The sequence below is a fragment of the Haliotis rubra genome, unplaced genomic scaffold (genome assembly GCF_003918875.1).
Source record: "Haliotis rubra isolate DU_JTF1 unplaced genomic scaffold, ASM391887v1 Scf428, whole genome shotgun sequence".
Taxonomy (NCBI): Eukaryota; Metazoa; Mollusca; class Gastropoda; order Lepetellida; family Haliotidae; genus Haliotis; species Haliotis rubra.
The window spans coordinates 249259-266848 of record NW_025767111.1 but is presented as its reverse complement, the minus strand read 5'-3'; the positions used below and the strand labels follow the sequence as shown (position 1 = coordinate 266848).

General features: G+C 39.6%; 1 protein-coding gene across 1 annotated transcript in view; it reads right to left on the bottom strand.

Annotated features, from left to right (window-relative positions):
• The window catches only part of LOC124288879, a 53215-nt gene extending 36012 nt beyond the window's left edge, over window positions 1–17203 (bottom strand). Inside the window, exon 1 of the mRNA XM_046725456.1 lies at window positions 16884–17203. Within this exon, the coding sequence (XP_046581412.1) occupies window positions 16884–16941 (58 nt within the window). The 5' untranslated portion in view covers window positions 16942–17203. The remainder of the gene's footprint in view (window positions 1–16883) is intronic.
• Between the last annotated feature and the right edge of the window lie 387 nt (window positions 17204–17590).

Sequence of the window (17590 nt, the reverse complement as noted above, 5' to 3'; positions counted from 1 at the left end):
GACGTAGCTGTCAAAACCTGTTTGAGACATACTTGATCAGCCAGCGCATCACGTCCATACAAACATTGCTGGCAAAATAATGTCGGTACGCCTCGACATTTTCACATATTAGCCAATCGTGTTTGATAATTCATATGTTGTTTGCTTAATTAGACGTGCGAGGAGAACACTCCAAACTGTGATGAATGCATTATACATAGAAGAGAGAAGAGAGTCGAGCTCCACATATTTGTACGCAACTTTACCCGAATCACTTCTTCTACACTGGGGTTAGATTAAAGTTTGGCCATGCATGAGACCCGTCCTCACAGGTTCAATGTATCGATGAGCTATGTTGTAAATAACATTTAAGTAGCAGTCAATAGAAATTTGATCCACGACATTCTTTGTTCTGCTGCATTAGTCGTTTAGGGAATTCAAGGTTAATAGTAATTATTCCATTTTCAACATAATTTCAAATAGCTTAACTGCTTAAATAAAATTACCAAAGAAAGCTGGCCATTAAGTGATTATTGATTGCATTTATTAAGTTATTGGTGAGTCAGCATTTCTGTCACACATTGTCGAATTATTCAAAGACGCCAAACTCCCACATTTAGAGAAAGGTCAAGGGCTATAACGCTATTAACATCTGAGGATGCTGTAAACGCCCAATCTGTAGAGATGCCAATTGTTGCTGTCTCTAAATGAATAACATGTACACATCCTACTTCATAAAAGGAGAAGTTTAATCAACAGTGGTCTCTAGTTTCACCGTTCCGGCATTCACTGTGCATTTAAATGCCTCTCCTGGGCCAAAGTCTTATTTGGTCTCTCTTTTAAATGGGCGAGCTTCCATCGATCTAGATCCCAGTAGTTTGTCAAAGTGGCTCAATGTATACATGTTCTGTGTGCCAGAACCCGTGTTCTGTTCTTTCAGACCTTGTTTGGTTGTCAGTACATACATCTGATAGATCTTCAAAGACTTTAAGACCCTCCATGGTGTGCATGTCAAAAGAAACTCGACATATAGCGGTGTTGAATCTTGTGTCCCGTATCATTTGTGTGATTCCACCGGGTGTTACATCACTTGTGGAGAGGTGTGATCTAAAACTGGTGGCATTACTTCTTCAGTACAGCTGAATGACACCGATATTTTGGGTGACCAATATATTTGGTGATGAATACAAATCTAATTATGTAAGAACTTTTGAAATACTTGTGGTATGAAGTGAAGTTAAATGAGTTTTACTATCACGTTTGAAACGGATGCGTGTGTGTCCTCGCGCGTGTCTCTGAGTGAGTCATCGCGTGTGTGTGTGTGTGTGTGAGAGAGAGAGAGGAGAGAGAGAGAGAGAGAGAGAGAGAGAGAGAGAGAGAGAGAGAGAGAGAGAGAGAGAGAGAGAGAGAGCACTAATACATTTTAATCAAGTGCATCATAATTAACGGTTGCTCATATTGAGAGGCTAATAATATTCAGCCCCTGGACAATTGGACCAACTGGTGACCGAAAGTACAGCTAACTATCCACGACCCCAACCCTTGACATGCATTCAGTCAGACCAGGAATCTGAAGCTTTAATACCCGTAAAGTATAATTCTTTGTTTTCACTACATACCTAATTGAAGGAAAAACTATTTGTAAACATCGCAAACTTAAGCATGTTCCCCAGCAACAACACTACCACAACAGAAGAGTATATAAACGGTTCCAGTTGAATATCAAATGTAATATTCTGTTATAAACAGATATGTCGATTTAGTGTCTTTACTATTTACCAGTGAGGCAGTAATCAATACATTGTGGCATACGGGATAATTACGATATAATGAGCCCATTATCTGCATCCAGCGCTTACTTCACTGAGGCAGTTATGAAGGAATGCTAACTGTCAATGACACACACTCCTATGTTTGGATGTCTACGGGAGTACCCATTGTCCTCCTTTTTCATGTATCACTATTCATTTTGTTATAATCTAAAATAAACACTTTTCACATAAACAAGTTAAAAAAAGGTTTTTGTCATCAGATCATTCCTATACCATTTGTCGTCTTGTAGACATAATCTGTTGATATATGCGGAAGGGTTAAAGTAAAAAATATACAACTAACAGCCATTAAGACAATTTCAAATTAATTCTCTGTCTACGATGCAAGAAAATCAATAAAGTAGACGTGTAATTGGACGATGGTGAGCCATTGTAGTAACTCCCGTTAATTCTGAGAACCCTAATGAAGCCCCCAAGCACATCAATGACAACGTGTGTGAGCTTCCTCTGGTGTCTCAACACGACTAAGTTAATTCTATGCAGCATATACCCTGAGAAAGCAGAGACCATTTAACGTTATAATATATTTTTTAACTATTTTCTTAGGATTGTTTATGGCATGAATCAGGACAATGTAAGAGCGCCTCATTTGAATCCAAAGACAGACAGGACGCTAACGTGTTGATGAAACCCACGGGTATGGTGCCCATATACCATTTATCAGAATGTTGGATTCCTACTCCGTTCAGACACTAAAGGGTAAGTATTGGAAACTCCATGAAGAACAGAGTCGACTTTTGCCACTTATCTCATGACCTTTAGACTTATATATTGCCACAATTTGCCGACGTCGCATACCATGTCCACGAACAGAATATGGTTCAGATACATCAATAGTTTAAGTTATTGTCCGGAAATAAGCTGTGGTCTGGTCTTACGATCTTTGACCTTCTTCACATTGATCGATTTCTTTGGCCATCGTCTTTCGCAGGTAGTTTAGCTGTTTAACAAAGTTTGACAACATCCATCACATGTCGTTTGTGGTACATGTATATATGGTAAAATTGGAGAGTTTCGAATTTCTTGTTCATTCCAGACTTTCAAAAACACTCGTATTTAGCTAAATAGGAGTGTTTAAGTGGCATCGAGGAATTATAGAATTGTTAACCTTTTTGCTCGTTCCAGGATTCGAAAAACACCTCTGAGTCTAATTCGACATGGGTAATTGTTCGACTCCTGAGAACAATATGTCCGAGAGGCGATCAGCTGTCTAGTGGTCATGCATACTACCCCATAATGCCAAGGAAGGGGGAATATATGCTCCTGGACCAAGAGGTAGCGAGGCTGCTTGTTGTAACATAATCTTTACTTTTACACGTCTACGCAATGGACGCGTAGTTAATTTGGGTTATTTTTCTGAATCCACATTTAACTACAAATGGACAAAACACGTGAAAGTGGGACTGTAGACTCGTCGTGGTGAAGGTAAGCCAAGCGAATAGGTAACAGTTACGGTATTTGATGAAATTTACTCTCAGTTCAAAGCATAATACAGCAAGCTCACTATCGTACTTCTGTCTCATTTTGTTCAATTGTCACACAGCGTTCTGTGATTCTCAAAACCCATTCGGAGTTCGGACCTTGTAGCCAGGAAACAATTTGTCCCGGTCGACCACATCAAACTCCATATAAACAAAGGGATATTACCCCATACCAATGTTTCATTAACACTAAGGTTGTTGCTCCGATTATGTCCAATGCCGTTCATTATCTGGACTTGAAGCACAGGTTCCCGTTTTTCTTTTGCAGGAGAAACTTGCCTTGCCTTTGCATGTGTTTGTGACTGATGCCACCGGTGGGGCAGGATGCGCTCACCCTTCCGCGAACACCTAGTATCATCCCTATTTGATAGAGATTCATAATCGCATGCTCACGATATAGTCGATTCTGCTCTTGGCTTGTGGATGTGGTAAGGATTGTGTCGTGTATATGTATATTGGTCTTGGTTCCTCGAGACGACCGTTCATCACTTCAATCGTATTTCAAGTTTTAAGCCTAAAATAAACCTGTATCATGTGTTTTCGTGTTACTGATCGCTGTTGTGATAAATACGATTGGTTATCACTGTTATGCACATATTATATAATATATGTATGCGTAAACCAGGATGCAATAAGACCACGCTGGGAACATCTGGAAACACGAAAACCTTATTTGGCTGTCCAGTGCCGTATATCAGCGATACTAATGCACTGGAGAACATTAAAGTTGATATTGCGCACATAAAGCCGACATCTACTGAAAGGAATGTAATTAAGACAGGAATTCATTGCCTTTGATGTTTATGGAGATGTAAAAAACAGATCTTTGATAAGACAAGCCTTGGATGCATATGCCCTGTGGTACATGAAACAACTGTGTGAGTATAGGAAGCAGATCCGTCTTTATGTGTCTGGTCCGGTACAGTAAGCAGCAGTCGGAAGTAAAGTCAAACCAACTTCTTTCATTATACACCGACACGTCATTCTCGCACACAGGTTCCTTCGAGACTTCATGGATTGTTGGCTGCAGCATCTTAAACACAATTGATCGGGATTCTGGAATTGAGTTGCTTTGTATAGCACAATTCTGTTAACACACACCTGTTTATTGCCGCCTGTGGTGTGAAAACCTGAATTTGATGCTGAGATTTCTGCCATTAATGACAGCCATTAGATTTTACCTCGAAACATATGTTGATATACATTGTGTTGGTTGGTTGGTTTGTTGTTAAAACCGCACTCACCAATATTCCAGCTATATGGCGGCAGTAAATATCCGAGTCTGGACCAGTGATCAATATAAAGATCTACGCAATTGGATAAGATGACATGTGTCAACCAAGTCAGCGAGCCTGACAGTGACCACCTGATCCCGTTTGTTGCCTCGTAGGACAAGCATGGGTTTTATGAAGATCAATTCTAACCCTGATCTTTAGGGGTATGTATAACCTACACTGGGGAATGGGTTGGGTACCACCTTAAGTTCGACAGTGACGTGTGCCATAAAGGTGAAATCGATTTATATCTATAAATTGATATGAATGCTAAAGACGGAATTAAGATTATTTGCTATGTTAGGTGTATTCAACGCATCCCGTTATTTTACCAAAACGTAGGCACATGAAAACAGAGAGTAGGGGCGATTATGTACAGAACTGGAAATATCTTTTGAAAAGAGATGGTTGTCGACAAGCTTAAGGTTCCAACAAACTAAGAACATCGAAACAGGATCTATATGCAGAATGCAGAATGACCAGATGTTGTTGATCTATTTTGGGGTAGCGCCACTGAGTGCAGAACTGGGCGATGTAGTCGAAAGTAGGTAGCAGAAAGTGCGGTCATTGTTTATACCATGTCGAACACGAGGAGCTTGGGTGACTTAGCTGTTCTTCCCATGATGACGTTATCAGACAAAGTTAATTTTGCTGTCAGTTGTCCGCACTACTACCACCATCTAGAAAGTGTTTTGTTTCTGAATTTTCCCAAAGCTGTTCATTAATACTGAACCTAGGAGGAGGAATTGTATACACAACACAACTACTTTGAACTATTTCATACATATCACTTGCGTGTCTTAATCTGTTCTGTAATATATGTGTACATGTAACAGAATTAAGGCAGTTGTTACACTCAAGTTACATGCAAATAAACAATTGTCTGTCTTTGTTCAGTGTCATTGCGTGTGTAGTAAAACCTGGTTAATTCCGACAGTGCCGTTCCACTGAAGTCGTCCAGATTAACGATATTTCACTATTCAGAACTGTATATAGAACTTTACACGTTGACTGCCTATCAGAAGTATACTCGTAGTATCCATTCTGGGCGAATGTGCCACTACCAGTTATATCTCGTAGTGGCAAAATGGTATTTTGAAACAAGTTTCACATTTTGGCAAAATAGGCACAAGAAACAAACGTCTCCTGGCCTGCTTTGTTACCGCCAGGAGACGATTGCTTCTTGTGCCTGTTTTGCCAACATGTGAAACTTGTTTCAAAATATCATTGATGCAGCTACGAGATATAACTGGTAGTGGCAAATCCGGCCATTGATACTACGAGTATACTACGGTGGCAGTCAACGTGTTAAATTCACTACAAGGACTTGCCATATTTACGAATCATAGAAAGCGCTGCTCTTCAAATGCATTGAAAAGTTCGGATTGTGTTCTTTCGGAATTAACCAGGTGTCTGTGTATATATAACACGTAGGACATTTGTCATGCGTTGTTTGTTGCTAACCCTGTACTTGCGAAAGATAATGATAGACATGTGTGGGTTTTTCATATTGTAATACAATAGATAACATTAACAATAGGTCAGATATTAAGATATTGTCTATCATGAGAAACATGATCAGTGTTCCGGGCAAGAAAGTGATCGTATTCCTCAGACTGTCTGAGCTTCCTCTCATGCTTACGGCAGTCGTAGTGCTGAGACGATTCAATGGAACTCGGGCCGGTTAGGGAAATAATACTTAGGTGTCTGTAATTAAATCGTCTTAATGACAGTATGTTATTGTAGTTTTTGCATATTCACCCTCATTAGCCAAGGTAGCAGTACAGTGAAAGTCATGCTGCTAATTAATACGGGCGTGCACGTGAATCCAAGTAAGAAAGTATTGTACATATTGATACAGATGGGTATGGTTTATAATGAAGACCTCCAGTCTCAAGTACCGATATTATTCTGTACTGAGGATATTGACAATTGTTTCCCGCAGACTTCTGAATTTCGATTTCTGGACTCAGGAGGTATTTCACATGACGTTGACATCCGTTTGTTTCCTTTGCCTAATTGCACCGTGGCCTTGGCCATTACTCATTACTGATGACAGACAGGTAAAGACACGTTGGCGACCAGCTGGCGACGTCGTCAGATTTACTTAATGGGATGTTTATGTTCAGGTGACTTATAGGGCAATATTTGTTGCTAAGTTCCGATCCTTACTTACTGCCATTGTAAAAGGAATAAAATACAGTTTGTAAACCTTGATCCAAAATGGCGTCATTTCTTGGGCGACACGTGTCTTCTGATCCAAATTAGAAGCTAACTGTGTTTTGCATACAGATCCCAGATTGATATGTCCGTGTATACATTTCCAGCGTCCTGTTCTGTATCAGCTTCACAAATATATCTCGTTTCAGGAGACATGTTGAGGGTATGGAACCTATCAAATTTGCTTAATTCCCCGTAATGTCGCATGGCAGACCATCAACTCGTCTGTCAGGCCGAATGAATAGTGCCTGCAGCGAGTCAGTTTAGTTTGTCAGTTTTAGCCTCTGTATTCGCGTAATGCCTCATAGCAGTTACACGTAGGAGGGGACGCCGAAGTGATGCTCACATCCAAGACATTTACATCGGTATCAGCGGATACCCACAGGTATCATGGGATGGTGAAGGAACGCAAATTACAGATGCAACAACCGACGATGTATGATTACAATTTGATAGCATTTTTATATGATCAGAGTTTACCTTCGGAAATGTGATTTTAAATATTATTTCTATATTTTATTCAAACAATATGTAGCATTGTTTCTGCTTATTTTGTAACAAAATTGTTTGTAGCAATTTACAAAAATAAAAAAACCAATAAGTTCCATTTTACGGAAAAGGTGAATGGCATGACAACCAAAATGTACAGAATCTGTCTGAACTCCCACTCAGTGCTGTACATTTGGAGATGGATTAATACAGTAAATGCTTACGTTCATTCTGGCAGATCTGGAACGATGCCATGTCATTTTCATCTCAACGTGAAAATACTTTTACACTATGAAAATTATAAGATTTAATGGGCCATTACTTCCGGATCTCAAGCCAAGTAAGACATGTGGATTTAGTGATATTGATTTTGATTAGAACGTTTGTATTTGCCGAAGTGCTGTGCAGATCCTCTTAACTTTGTTTAATTAAATTAAATATTTAATTGATTCGTCCAAGTATCATATTGAATGGCTATATAGTCTGATGAGTCCTTCGATAGGAAATTCAACTTGTATTTACAAAGTATATGAAAAAGGAACATTTAAAATAACGGTATGTTTGATAAATTAGAGTAAAAACTACGTCATCTGCCGCTTGGTGTGGTCATCGTGTGCGGCTTTCCAAATTCCAATCTCACCAGTTTCTTCCCAATCTCGTTTCATGTGAAACTTCGGGACATCAATGTACTCGGCCGCTCACAGCGACGGGATAGCGCACAATGCCTTATCGAATAAAACAGGTAAACACTGATACAAGCCATAGACAAATAAATAAAATATTCCACCAAGTCTGTCTGTACTTCACGAGCACTGGGGAAATAAAACGTCCTTTCCTTGATTACCACTTGTGAACTAGTGCGGTTCTACAGGAACCATCTTTGATGATTTTAAATATAACCATAGTTAAACCAATAGGACGACTGGACCGTACACGGATAACATTTATTAACTTGCGTGAAACTGAATGGCGTGACACCCTCCTCTACGCCCTCACCCACACCAAGAACTCTTCATTTATCCACGGGATCTGGTCTATCTAATGCACCTCCTGCTTCTACATCAAGATGGAGTTTGAAACTAAGACTTGCTAATCAGCTTTCACAACACCCGGTGTCATTGTTGTAACTCGTCAGTGTGGGTTTATATGGACTTTTCACAAAGCACGTGGATTCTCATAAATCCTTCCATTTAAAACCCCTGATTTGTGAAGTGAATCTTTTCTATAATAAACCGCGTCCATGCCAAAACATTCCTTTACAAAAACTATGAATACTAGACTGTATAGCAATCGTTTTAGAATGTCGAAGATTATACCCCATTAACCTTGACCCCAAACCCAAACCTCATCGACGACAGTCTCTACAATGAAGGCATTACTCCATTCTAATGGTTCGTTAATCCTCATGGCAATCTAAACGTCTGTCGACGATATTACTAGAAAGGTACATTCTGGTTTAGGGGAATGTGCTGTGGTGTTCCTTGATTTTAAAAAAAGTGGTTTCAATGAAACTGGCTTTGGTTTTTATAACATAGAGAGCAATTCACCCAGTTGTGTGGAAATATCAGTCACTGACGGATAAAAAAGGTTTTGGTTTTCTGATCCATCATGTTTCAATAACTATGGTTCTATGATTCTCAGAGAGTAGTTCTATTGTCTGCGGAATGCCATAGTTGTTGGTGACAGATCTTTCTTCAGTATCACTTTGCACACCTTCACTTTAACCCACTCCTGCAATAATCTCTCACAAACACCACCAGTGATAATTTTCATCGGACAACGCCAGTGATGATTTCTCACAAAGAGCGCCTGCGTTGCTTTAGGTGATATTTTTTACGATGTTTATCCTATCTTTTCAGGAAGATGGTAAACACTACAATATTCTTAAGTCATTCAAAATGTATATTTATAAGTTAGTATCCACTTGCAACAACATACGTACGTCTATATACGTATAGCCGTCGGAGGCTGAAATGTCAGTAGGTTACTTGCGATGGCGTTTCATCTGTGGGACCGAAACTTGCCTAGGCATGTTGACCCGTCACTGGGTACTGTGAGACTCCCCACAGGGCACTGATGCTGACACAGACAGAGAGGGGAATCTTGTAAAACCCTTTGGGAAGTTCTTAAAGCTCACTCACAGCTGAAAGAGCATTGCAGACAGGTGCTAACCGCAACCTTTACATGGTGGTAGTCATGATGTTTCCTTCCAGTCATAGTGAATGTATTTGTGCGTTGCCCATTAATAAATACTGCTATCTGAGTCACCTTCGTAACCACAGGCATTTTATAAAAATAACCGTCACAGACATCGCTGACCAGCACATGAATTCAGGACTGTTGACCTTTCAGTGTGACGGAGTGATCAACCTCAACTCCTCCACAGTGGTTAAGAAGTTTGTGAACTGACGGAAAACAGATAACCTTCAAATTATTACGATAAGGGTGGAAATGTTACGTTAATTCTTTTTACGACATCTATTGACTCCTTCCAGAAGCCATGGTCTCTAGAAGCTTGGGTATCGGTGTGCATCATCGTGTCTGATACCATCAACAGACTCGGCATCCACACTGGAACCGTTCCATCGGTGACAGGCAATCAATGAGATGTCATGTGTCAGGGGGGCGATTCCTTAACGTTGTCCTTCTTGATCGCTTCCTCTTCAGGTAATTCAATATTGTTTCGCTCGGAGGAAACTTATCGACACTTGTTGCAGTGGTTCTGGAACGGTTTCAAAGCGTGTTCACCTCTGGTTGTCGTAAAGCTGTCTTCTTTGGACTCCGTTAATCCGTTAATTCCCGAGCGGACGAGGTCGTTAATACACGCAAAACGTTTTCCGATTGTGTTTTGGCACTGCTTGGCCATGATGAGCTGCCAAAGTGGGTTTTTTTAAAGTCAAAACTTCCACAGGGACATGTGCAAAGTGGTGTTTTGATGAGTAGATAGGTCAAGGTCAACTTTCACGATCGATTTATCTGTATTGTCTGGTTGGAGGTTTTAAGCCGTCTTCCAAGTACATGGTGTTGACAGCTCAAAGGTGCCTCTGCGTGCGTGTATGCGTGTTTATACATACGGCCGAAAGAACATCCCTGTCAAATTATTGATATTCATCACATTTAAAAGTGATCGCCTCACGGATTCACAAATTGAATCGCTTAAATCCGATTGAATTCCACACTATATGCAACGAGTCACAATCCAATACTCTATATCAAATTAGGCAGAGGTTTCGGCATATGGCAGTGAAAAGGTTGAATGCGTACCTCTGGAGTCTCATGTGCACACATATAAACATAGCTATTGAAGTTTGGACGGCAGGATATGTATCACGTGTAGCTGGAAGGTAAAGCGCTGCCTGGTAACCCAGCTTGGGTTGAGTCATGAAGACCAGATCTATCCCATCTGTCGAGTTCGAAATCAAGGCAATCAATTTTCACCTTAAGAGCTATCTGTATATGTCATCCTTACTTTTTGTGCATCATTAATGATTACACGAATGCATGCAAGCTGTACAGCAGTATTTAAGGATAGTTTTACGTGATAAGTACTATCGTAGATAGTTTTCTATTTTCTATTTTTTTCCAAGAGGGTGCATCAGGTAACATTTGACGTCGCATTGGAGTAAGTGAGTTTAGTTTTACGCCGCACTCGGCACTATTCCAGCTATATGACCGTGGTTTGTAAATAATCAAGTCTGGACCAGACAATCCAGTGATCAACAGCATGAGCATCGATCTACGCAACTGGGATACGATGACATGTGTCAACCAGTGAGTCTGACCACCCGATCCCGTTAGTCGCCTCTTACGACAAGCATATCTCGTTGAAGATCAATTCTAACCCGGATCTTCACGGGTCGACGTCACATTGGAAATATTACAGCCATATATATAATAGATCTATGGAATGATAAAGATTATATTCCTATAAGATTTGCTGATGGTTTAATAATATCAAATGATATCGTGAAATGAGATACTGATGTCATCAATATAACAGTTCATGATATCATGAAATGAGATACTGATGTCATCAATATAACAGTTCATGATATCGTGAAATGAGATACTGATGTCATCAATATAACAGTTCATGATATCATGAAATGCGTTTGAGAGGACTGACCTCAATATATTGATATTATAAAAGATGTCCCTTCTTGGAAGCGCTATGTTGCTGTCAGCTGCTTCCTAAATTTTACATATTTATAACCAGACGGGTCTTTTAAGATATCTGAAATTTGCACCCACTACATCCATTACTATATAGTTCACTTTAATTGTAATATCTTCAAAACTGTTTCATATATATTATGGCTTCAGCTAATCAATTTGTAGCATCTGTAATAATTTATTGTATTCATAATGGGTAATTTCATTGTTAAACTAAACTAAATTAAATTAATGACCTGTTCCAATGTATGATTTCGGAAAATATGAACTTGTAAGCATGGAGTTAGTACACTGTCTGAATAGGGTCATCGATGTTAAACTGTATACGTAGCACTGTACAACCGCCCTGGTACCTGACTTAAACACTCAGCCAAGTTCATCAACGTCGCTATGACACTGCAACAATCCTGAACCCGATGTTTAACCCAGTTCCACCTACTTCGTCTCACCTCAGCTTGCATACTACATAAACTTGTAATTTTGGTGATTACACAATGTCATTTAGAAAGTGGTCAAATGTAACATATGTTATATTTGGGATTACACTTTCTTAGTAAAGTACAAATTCTAGTACTTTCCCATGCGGGATTCGAACCCACAGGCACCAAATTCGCCAGCAGGCACCAAATCGCCAGCACAGAAAGTCAGCCGCCTAACCCGCTCAGCCACCGCGATTTTGGTATTTGGACATATTGTATTCTCAGAAATAGTGAGAGGCAGTGACTATATATCATGTTATTAAGATCATGAAATGTTAATTTAGGTAAGTAATAACAAACAAAGTATAAGAGCAGGCTTAAAGACATGGGGAAAAAAGAGGGGTTAACCACTCGTGTCTTTGCGAGGTTTAAAGATTTTATAAAATAAAATCCTTTCAAACGCATTTTATAAAATATATACAAAAATTTGAGATGACCCCCGACTCGAGTTTTTGAGTCGACATTTCGAGTCGGGGGTCATCTCAAAAACAATATTTTTTAATCAGTAATCCTCGCAAAGACACGATGTGGGGTTATCCGGTGCAGAAGTATCTCTCAGATAACTGCTTTCTGGGACAGTGTTCTCGCCTGTCTGTGGATTCGGTGTTTACTAAATATTACAGTGCTGTATCATTCTGCTAATCTCACCATCCATAGAAGCTCGGTTTTAAACATGCGTTTTCATAAAACTCTCACTGTCATCGTGTCTGTCACATGCAATTGACTGGTAAGTCGCGTCATCATTGCCGCAAGTCATACAGTCATTGGACATAAGTATTCGTCACTGTGCATAATTTCCATACACTTACATGTTAATTTGGTGCAGCTAGAAAAATTATCTTGAATTTATTTGTCGTTTGATCTTGTTTATATTTTGCACATGTGTCATGAATCATCTCAGCTGCAAAGACATAATTTCCATTTTATTTTCCATTTAGTATTTCAAGAATGACTGCACTTTGATTGATGCGTGTCATGGTTAAGACAATTTTAACATGGCGGTCTATGGGGAAAGAATACACAATGTTGTATATATGTTGTTCATGTAACTACAATGCGGAAAATACTTGAGGGAACATTACATGGAAATTATGTATCTGTGACCAAGATGATTTCCTAACAACCTGCAAAATTTGACAAGCAAATAACGAAAACTGAAGTAATGAAAATTATTACAGCTACACTAAAATAACATGCAAGTCAATGAGAATTTTTCCGACTGACGATTACTTATGTCCCATGACTGTACATCGTGTATAATGTAATGATCTGATGACGCGTCATTTTCGCCGCATACAAAGGTACAGCTGGTTTAACAACATACAGGTTGTCCATTTAAGTCACATACGCGTTATCCGTATGAACATACGTGTTATATCTCCAAACAACATACGTGTTATATCTCCAAACAACATACGTGTTATATCTCCAAACAACATACGTGTTATTTCTCCAAACAACACACGTGTTATTTCTCTAAACAACATACGTGTTATATCTCCAAACAACATACGTGTTATATCTCCAAACAACATACGTGTTATATCTCCAAACAACATACGTTGTTATATCGCCAAACAACACATACGTGTTATATCTCCAAACAACATACGTGTTATATCTCCAAACAGCACAGGACGTGTTATATATCCGATCAGTACTCGAGTAATAGACAGACAAATTTAATTGGCTTAATCCTTAATTGGCCTCTGGCCGCAGTACAGTGTCATTGGTTATATCTGTAGTTGATTTGGGATGGACAGACAAGATTAACATTACAAATATTTACTTGGAGGGGATATGTTTTAACAATTATTATGACTTGTTTTGTTTTTTAACTTCGACGCCTTATAAGCATATTTCGTTAATTTTCTTTTTATGTGCATACTTTCACATTGATATACATGTAATTGTATAGTTTAGCATTGACGGTGTTAAGTCATACTGTTGCTTAATATGATGACGTCGTAACTGTTTATACAATGGCGTGTCAAGACAAAAAAGTACTCGTCTTCAATATCATTAGTGTGTTGTATATCCGATCAGTATACGTGTTGCACATCCGATCAGTATACGTGTTGTATATCCGATCAGTATACGTGTTGTATATCCGATCAGTATACGTGTTGTATATCCGATCAGTATACGTGTTGTATATCCGATCAGTATACGTGTTGCACATCCGATCAGTATACGTGTTGTATATCCGATCAGTATACGTGTTGCACATCCGATCAGTATACGTGTTATATATCCGACCAGTATACGTGTTATATATCCGACCAGTATACGTGTTGTATATCCGATCCGTACACGTCTTATATGTGCAAAAAGTACACGTGTGATATGTCTAATTAGTATGCGTGTCATCTGTATCAACAACACATCATGTCAAAGAATGCCGATGTAAAGAACCTACGTAGTAAATATACATGTTCTCTCAACAACATACGTGTTATTGGTCTATATAACATGCGTGTTATCTGCAGGTTATACCGTTATCAAATAGCTATGGAACAGACATATCTAGCGCCATCACTCTACAAGTAATGGACTCAGCATGAAGACATCTTGAGGTAACTTCACCTGCAGATGTAAACTCTAGAAGTGGGAGACGCGGAGAGAACACATGGACCAGATGATGCGGGCAGACGGCACAGGAACATAAACAACCTTGATATTCAAAGCGTTCATACTCAAATGTCAAACAATAAGCCAGCATACAATGTTTACTAACGTTTGTGTTCGTATTTCACAGACAAGCAGTCAACTTTGAAAAGTAAAGATTTTTCGATCGATGAGTTGTGACGAACTTTGTAATATCTTAGCTTCAGAAATCGTATTGTGCGTACACTGCATTGTCAGTATGCCGTATTGTCCGGCCTGTACTTTCCAGTGGTGGCTTCAGCATCACAGATGCCATTTTGCATCTACTTTACTCCATGATGAAACATGACCGTAGTATCGGTGTATAAGCAGTATAATTATCACAAGAGAGCGAGAGAGAGCGAGAGAGAGAGAGAGAGAGAGAGAGAGAGAGAGAGAGAGAGAGAGAGAGAGAGAGAGAGAGAGAGAGAGAGAGAGAGAGAGAGAGAGAGAGAGAGAGAGAGAGAGAGAGAGAGAGAGAGAGAGAGAGAGAGAGAGAGTGTGGTGGTTGTCTGCCGTCTGTATTATACTTTCACACAAGGAGGTATTGTTTAAGGATCCTATACTTATTCTTCATTACAGCCCATACCTACACTGAAGCTCATATCTCTGTATTTTAACTATTTTCGTTTATTTGTCGCACTATTCTTGCTGAACGACGATGGTGTAACTATATCAATATGAAATTGAAGCACATGCATAAAACTTCATTACTGGCTACTTCAATATACAAGAAACTCACGTGTCTTCCATCATTTCAACTGCCTTTACATTTTTATACATAAAAGTGTTTCGACTAAATTCATGTTTCACTTCTTTTCACTTTGAAACAGAATTTCAACCAGCTGTAGCTAATAAGCATACAAACACGACAATCAACCCAACGACAGCTCCACAATCCACCACGATAACTAGCACAGTAATCACATGAATAATTGATAATGTGTGAGCGATTGTGTGTAAAGTGTAGTATGTGTCCTCGATACCGAGCAATGATAAGGTGAATAAACCAACTCACCAGTCAACTATAGCAGGGGGCGGGGCGAGCAAAAAGCACTTACATTCTGTCATGAACTCGGGGAGTCAAGTATATCTGTGCTGTGCCGAGCTCCACGGAATATTAAATGTTCGTTAGTCGTTACTTCACGACGAACGCGAACATCCTCATCAAATATTCATGAGACAATACTGTCTACTAAATGTTTCATCAAATACATGGTATTCTTTAAAGCCCCTGTTAACAATAGGACTACAAAAAAACGAACATTGTCTGCTTCACGAGCTAATACACTCCAGTGCTTTTTTACATGTATTACATTCGACCGAGATATAATTCTCCAAGCCCTTCGGCATTAAATGTGGTATCATGATTGAAAAACTAAACCTATTTCAGCGATCTAATTCAAGTACAGGGTATCTCATTCAAGGAAGTATTCATCTAAAGCAAAATAACAATCCAATTCGATTGATCATCCCTAGTTTACACGATATCCAGTCCGGAAACTGTGGAAGAATTCCGACAGACTCCGAATGGCCAATACCGCTGCATCTACTGAGACAGCTTAACGCGGTGTGATTTGGGGCGTTTGGGGACTACAACAATCCCGTTATTAACAGTGCATCTGAAAGGTGTACAATCGAGCGTTGTGAGTTACGAACAATTCAATAAAGGACAATCCATTTTGCAAACAACATTACAAGGTGCTCACAGTATGGAATATGGTGACCTTCCATAGTCCCCCCCTGATGTGAGAGGAATGAAGTTATAACGTTTGATATTTTTTCTGTGATGAGCTATGACTAACGGCTATGAAACAACGCATCTGCATCACGATCGACATCTGATGATTTCTATCTGACTGACATGTGTGCTATGAAGATGACCAGCCCTAATTGAGCACTCGGTTTTGTGTTAGCTGTACAGGTTGAGATTCCAGCTTTGCTATTCTGGCAGAACGACAAGTGTAAACATGGATTATACAACACAAAATCAATTCTCGCTCACATCCCTGCAGACCTTTATATTAATCACGCAACTCAAAATCAGTTTACTCTGACTAGTAATCAAGGAAAGCACCTGAGAGACAATAATACAATACAGTCAGTTATTATACGCTCAATATCGTGGCCTATATTACTTAAAGAAGTATCACACCCTACCAGAACGGCAACAGTGCGTATGTATTGGAACGGATACAGTTTGGGCATCAATGGCATGTACCACAAGTGTTTGTTGGCGGGTGTGACCCCGCCTTGGTGGGAGGATGGGGACGAGGGGTTTATGTGGGGAGATTCAGAAACTGTTCCTACCTGAAGCTATCGTTGTCACCAGGAAACACAGCACTCTGCTATCAATTATCGAACCCATTGTTGTTTGGTAGCATGTTCCACTTTACCAGCCGTCACGCTCTCTTCATCAGCTGAACGATTCACTCCTCCACTGCTGCTTCAAATCAGTTACACCAGCATCGACAATTACGGCGAAGCCAGGAAAGATGTTTATATTAACATTTCAGCTGGTATATCCTTTGGCTGTTCCAGACCATGCCTGGCTCACAAGCTCCTAGGTGAATGTTTCAGACTCTGGGATGTGATGTCGCTCCTCAGCCTCGCTTTCAAAGCGATCAATTCTCGTCTGCTCTGACAACCCGCGTGCTCTCGCAGACGACACATTCTACGTCTCGCGTGATCAACCATTTTACTTCCCGAAATATGTGGAATCTAGAACCTGCTTCTGTGAAAAGATAAAGTTTATTTCAAGCGACAGTTTGGTTTTCCCTTTCGCCCTTCATTCAATTATATTCGAGAAATCTCATTAAGCTCAGACTTGAAGTCACGCCAGATACAATCACTGTTTTCGTGCGTCTTAATTTCCTTTGCCATAACGAACTCACGTGATACAAGTAAAATCAAACAAACGCCTCGGTGTAAAATTAAACCACGAAAAATGATGATTTAATTTAATAAATGCTATCATCTCAAAGAAAACCACAATACATAGTTCTAATGCCTAGCGC